This window comes from Panicum virgatum, chromosome 2K, assembly GCF_016808335.1.
Source record: "Panicum virgatum strain AP13 chromosome 2K, P.virgatum_v5, whole genome shotgun sequence".
NCBI classification, from domain to species: Eukaryota; Viridiplantae; Streptophyta; class Magnoliopsida; order Poales; family Poaceae; genus Panicum; species Panicum virgatum.
Window position 1 is genome coordinate 43,894,663 of NC_053137.1, and position 6,470 is coordinate 43,901,132.

A 6,470-nucleotide genomic window follows, 5' to 3' on the forward strand; every position below is an offset into this window, starting at 1 on the left:
AATTTGGCTAGGCCAAGCTACTTCCTCCGTCCTGCTTTAACTATCGCTAGGAAAACGTGCCTTTGAGGGGATCCCGATTCCTGAGCGACTCTTAAATAGGTACCTAGAAAAAAAGTTACGTTGAGGTCACTATTTTCTCCATTTGACATTTATTTGGAGAGCACTCTTCCTCGTCGCTCTTCTTTTCACTAGGAATATTTTGTTGATTAATAGTTTACTTATATTTTCAACATGTAAACTAAATATAATCTTGATTCAATATGTTTACCTGTGTGAAAAATTAATTATCAATTTTAATTATCAATTAATTATCAAATTTGAATGACATGTGTGGTAAATAAGATTTTCAAATTACAAGAAAATTTATATATAAGTGCATGCATACATTCAAGGTACATGCAAATTTGAAAGGAAAATTTAATTGTTTCTAGTTTTTTAATGATACCTAAGTTTCCACATCAAATTGTAAAATTTTCCATGGGATGAAACTAAATTATTATGAGGAACCCAAAAATTCTCCTCAAGAAAGCCTAAATGAGATGACCATTTTCTCCATTTGGTGTTCTTTTGAGGGCATTCTTCAGCCACTCCTCTCATCACTAGCAAGATTTATGGTAAGTAACAGTATTTTCTCTTTTTAACAATAAATTCAATATAGCATTGGTTCCATTTATTTTCTTATTTTTAAAATATTAATTACATTTTAGGTAATTATATACTTTTTAAATTTGAATGTGTTTTGGTCTATTAACTGAAATTAATTTAAATTTGAATGACATGACTTGTAAATAAGATCTTTAAACTACAAAAAAATTTATATGTGAGAGCATGTTCATATATTTTTATAATAGTCACACGCAAATTTGAAAGGAAAAATGCAAACTATTTCTCTATATCTTTGCACTCTAGTTTTCTTAGTCAGTGTAGTAGTTTCTTATTTTTAATAATACCCAAATTTGCCACATGAAATCTGATTCCTTTCACATTTGCCACATCATTGTCATGTCAACTGCCATGCGGCAGCATCCCAGTCATTAGTGGCCTTGTTTGGTTCCATTCCAATCTAATCTCTTCTAGAAAAGAATCTTGTATGCATGGGCTACTAAATGAAGTCTATTTACAAAACCTCTTTCAGGGGTGGGTGTAACTTTTCGCGACGAATCTAATGATGGCAATTAATCGACGAATAGCTACAGTGATGCTACAGTAACCATCCTCTAATCACACTGTCAAAGGCGTCGTTAGATTCTTCATGGTTTCTAACGCGGGGGTTCTGAAATTGGTTTTGTATATTGACTTTGTTTGACACTGTAATTATATTAGCAGTCAAAGTGTTACTGTTCCTAAAAATTTTCAAACTGTGATAGATCCTAGCATCTTAATTATTTGTGATGATAACTTGTTTGTAACTAATTGTATGATGTTTTTCCTATCTTGTTTCAAAATGCCTTTCGAAACGCACCTTCTGTGACAAACAGTTTCCATCGCAGGAGTCTTGATCTTATACGGGGACAATAATATAACTCCCTCTCTGTGATGAAATTTAAATGTCAATATTTCTTGTAGTGGCAAGTCTTATCGTTGGGGCATTGATAATGAGAAATCTAGGCAGGTCACCAAACTGAAATAGCGCGCATCGACTAATCTCAAAAAGATATCTTGTAGTAAAATCTTCAAAAAAATATCTTATATAGTAAAAAGGGAGTGTTAACAGTATATATATATATATATATATATATATATATATATATATATATATATATATATATATATATGTATATACACATACATACAGCATGAAAATTAAATCACTTGACATGAATTATGAATAGCATCCGTATTTCAGCATTCGTACAAGAAAAAGTATGTAGCAGAATGGGACTAAACGTGGAGGTTGGTTGCCATCATCCCATTTCTACCTTTCTAACCGATTATTCAATCAGCAGATCACCAATGCCATGCCTGAATTCCTGATAACTTATTCAATAATCAACGTATATATGGTAATGGAAAATAATTAACACACAAATTAAAGTTCACTTAATTAAACGCTTGCTTATTTTCTTGTGCCTGTTTTTAAGATAGGATTATATTACTACATCACTTATAGGGTTATAAAGTTGTGTCAGGGTGCCGATCGAGCAGCTAGCACGTCATGGCGTGGACACCACCGGCACGGCACGGAGGGGCTCGGCGAGCTCGAGCACCATACTGTAGCGATCTTTGAGGTCCACGTCCTCAGGCGCCATCCCGTCCGGCAGCCTCCACTCGACCTTGTGCAGGATCGAGGCCAGCAGCAGTGGCACCAGCCGTGTGGCGAAGTCCAACCCGGGGCACATCCTTCGCCCGGCCCCAAATGGCCTGTAGGCGAAGTCCATGCTGCCCCGGAAGTCCGCCGCTTCGTCGCCGAGGAACCTTTCCGGCACGAACTCTTCAGGCCGAGGCCACGCCGTCGGGTCCCTCCCGATGGCCCAGAGGTTGACGAGGACGCAGGTGCCCATCGGCACGGAGAACCCGCCTAGCGACACGCCGTCCGCGACCACCATCCGGGGCAGCAGCGGCGCCGGCGGCTGCAGCCGCAGGGTCTCCTTCACCACGGCACGGAGGTAGGGGAGCTCGTCCAGGTCGAGCTCCTCGACGAAGTCCTTGGACCCCAGGCTCGCCGCGAGCTCGGCCTGCACCTTCTCCATCTTGTCCCGGTGCTTGAACAGCAGCGCCATAGCCCATTCCACGGTGATCCTGCTTGTGTTGCTCGTGGCAAGAAAGATATCCTATGTTTATATATATGATAGTAAGATGCAAAAGTAAGTTAATTACGTACTGGGAATGGGATCTCATCACTTGTTCAAAAATAGATCTAAAAAAGGCAGCAATGTGTAGTGTCGGAGAATGAAGTAGGTATTGCGTACTGTGAAGAACTTGGTCATCTCTGATCGCGTGAGCTCTGCCTTGGCGTGACGCGCGAGGACTGCGTCCAGCAAGTCTCCGCGGCTGCGGTTCACGCCGCCGGCTAACCGACGTTCAATGAACTCGTCGTCGAGGAACTCGTACAGCGTGGTCAGACCTCTAGACACGCGGCGGCGCGCGCCGAGAAGGTCCAGCGGCGCGAGGAAGGGGAACGCGTCGGAGACGTTGGGTCTGGTCCAGTCCGCGAGCACCGCCGCCACGAGGTCCTCGAACGGCTGGCCGTGGTCGCCCCGGACGCGCGCGCCCACCACGTCCTCGGAGAAGAGGGTGCCGGACACGACGTCGAGCACGGCGCCGAGCACCGCCTCCCCGACCTTCACCGGCGCGCCGGAGCGCGCCCTCACGCGCGCGGCGAGGCCTCGGGCGTGGCGGTCCCTGACGCGCCGAGCCCCGTCGAGGAGGCCCCGGCCGGCGGAGAGGTGGGCGCCGACCGCGGCGCGGTGCTGCCGCCACAGGTCGCTGGAGCTCGGGAGGAAGAGGAGGGACTCGGAGCTGTGCGCCCGTGCGCGCGCCACGTCGGGCACGAACCGCGCCGCCAGCGCCGCGTCGTTGTCGACGAGGGCCTCCCGCGCCGCGGCCGGGGACGACACGGCCACGAAGTCTCCGGCGGTGCCCGGGCGGAAGGAGACGATGGGGCCGTAGGTCCCGGCGAGGCGGGTGAGCACCGCGTGCGGGCTGCGGCCGAAGGGCCCGATGAAGTGGAGGGCGCTCCCGACGAGAGGGAGCCCGACGGGGCCAGGAGGCAATGGAAGGGATGCGGTGGGAACAGTCATTTTTTTGCTTCAGTTTGTGCAGGTCTGCACGAGGCGTCGTCGTCGATCGTACACAAGAATACAAGATAGGAAACAGTGGCGATCCGTGATCAGACGCCAAATGTGTGTGTGTGTGTGTGTGTGTGTGTGTGAGAGAGAGAGAGAGAGAGAGAGAGAGAGAGAGAGAGAGAGAGAGAGAGAGAGAGAGAGAGAGAGAGAGATTAGGGCAAGTCCAACGCAAGCAAGAGTGCATGAGGGAGGGGTTTATATAGAGGGATAGAGGGATGAATGGAGGACAGCAGGCAACGTGCAATGTTACTGTGCCACACGCTTCCACAACGAGTCATAGCCGCCACGATCAACGGCTGTACGAGAGGCGGTGTGACCATCCCTCCGTTTACCTGCTGGTGCGATAGACGTGCCGCATCAAATAACTGAATTCGAATTTGGTGTTTTCGTTCTCTGATTCCGTAATAGCTACGCGTGTACTGAATTTCCTGTTGCATTGGTTTATTTTCCTCGCTCTGTTCTATTTCTCCGTTCTCGTGTTCAATATGACTTCAAACATATATAAAGTTATTGTGCATATGCTGGCAAAACTAACTATTACTGTCGGGATCATGTAAATATTATTTCCTCATCATTGGACAAATAATAACTAAAGGAATATCTTCGTGTCTATTGTATTACACGCACTAAACCGAACGTCATTTATATGCCATGTTGCAAAATTATTATATTTTGAGACGTATTATTTGTTCTTTGCATTTCAAAAAATAGTTCTCTCTCTTCTTTCCCTCATGATGCTGGGTGCCCTAGCTACCTTTGTATGAGTGTCAACAGGGGCGAAGGACCCAGTATTGGCGCTTGCCATACCTTAATTCGGCCATAAACGGGCGCAATGACTCATAAGTACAACCATTTTATACTTCTATGCTTTTGATCTCAGCTAGAGGAAGGAAGAAGACCCCATACCCTGAATTTCGCCATACCTCAATTCGATTTGGTCCTCCGCCACTTAAGTGTCGGCATGTGTCACACTTGTTGTTTGTTCATGCACAACGCGCTGGTGCTTTGTTCTGCCATGCATGAAGCATGGGTGCTGGGAACCACCAGTTTGTCGTGTAGCCTGAAGAAAACTGCTCCGACGAGCTAGTCACACTATAATTACAATCTGGTAAAATTTCAACTTCAAACTTCACCTATGCATGGAGAAATGAAAAAGATAAATTATGTTAGGGGGTAATTTGAACCAAAAAGCATAATTTGAGGGGTAAAATAAATCAAATGATAGTTTAGGGGGTTATCTAGACTTTGGCTATAGTTGAGAGTAGTAATTTAGACTTTTTCCAATTATATATATACTAGCTCCATCTCCATTCAGAAATTTGGTAGGTGCAGCAGTTAGAGCATTGTTCCTGCCTCCAGCAGATAGATGCATGTTTTCTTCATGCACAACACAAGCGAGACTAGTAGTGTCCGGGTGTCACGAACTTGAGCCATGGCAAAGAGATCTAGCAAGAGGTCCACTGGATCGGAGATGCGAGAGGGGAAGAGATGGCTATATATGATGCTCCCGACATTTATAAAAAACAATTTGTAGTAACATTTCAATTTTTTTAGAAATAGATCAAATTGTCATTCGTTCCTACAAATGGACCGTGGTTACTGTAGCAACTGCACCCATCCGCTACCCTACAAATGGGCACCATTTGTAGGGGCAGGTGGGGCGTAAACCGCCCCTAAAAATGAAATTTGTAGGGGCAATTCCACTCCCCCCGCGCGCGCGATAATGGGTGCCATTTTAAGAGGCAGCTGAGGGGTGAACCGCCCCTATAAATAGTATTTTTAAGAGTAGTATATCGCCCTCCCTACCCGCGCCTAAAAATCTCTATAAAAATCTGGTCATCTTCTTTCTCCTCCCAACCCTCCATTATTTGCTCGGGAGAGGAGCTCCTGGAAATGGGTTTTCAGGGACGGGTGACGTTACCCTTTCTTTGCAAATAGCTATTTTTAGCTGTGGAAAATAGGGGCGGGTTGTGGTACCATCCCCAAAAATATTTTTTTATCTGTCCCTACAAATGCTTTCTTTAGTAGTAGTGTGAGGTTGTGTCCAATCAGGCAGTTTTGAGCAATCCATAGTAAATCCGCTGTCTACATCCTATGACAATTGGGGTGTGAAAACTAGTTTTAACTTACTCCACTAGGATAAAGACCCATAGGAAGAAGATATATAGACACCGGGTGATGCCAACGCGGCCCTTGCATATCGCCGTGATGGTGCACTATTTGGTATTTGCCGGTGAAAATAAATAAAGGCTTTGCATGATGTGGGGTTCAACTACTCCTGAGATTGGATTGGCTCTAGCGTCTCCGAGAGTCTTTCTAAATTTTCTAAATCATCATTTAGAGAGTCATCTACATAAAAATTGTTTTCTATATATTTACTCTCCAATAGTTTTTCTATATCTTGTTTAAACTTTAGAGAGCCATTTTCGCTATCTATCTTTGACTAGCGAGAAATCCAAAATAGATTATGGCTATATTTGGATAAGGACTTAGAGAAGCTTTTGGAGGATATTTTCTATCAAAATTTCTATTTCTAACAATTGGAATGGATATAGAGAGTCTCTTGGAGTTGCTCTACAGTCTCAGTTGGATTTGGACATCCATAGATTAAGAATCCATTAGCGTTGATCCTATTAGGGCACGTAGAATAGTTAGATAGCAGATGTCTATATAAGTCCACGT

General features: G+C 44.8%; 1 protein-coding gene across 1 annotated transcript; it reads right to left on the reverse strand.

Annotated features, from left to right (window-relative positions):
* Positions 1-1,795: 1,795 nt before the first annotated feature.
* On the reverse strand, positions 1,796-3,853 carry LOC120696056 (cytochrome P450 76M5-like). Its single transcript, XM_039979217.1, has 2 exons — positions 2,910-3,853; positions 1,796-2,771 (listed from the first exon to the last, which is right to left on the reverse strand). Exons 1-2 carry the CDS (start codon positions 3,738-3,740, stop codon positions 2,154-2,156), a joined length of 1,449 nt encoding a protein of 482 aa, XP_039835151.1. The 5' UTR covers positions 3,741-3,853; the 3' UTR covers positions 1,796-2,153.
* Positions 3,854-6,470: the final 2,617 nt, after the last annotated feature.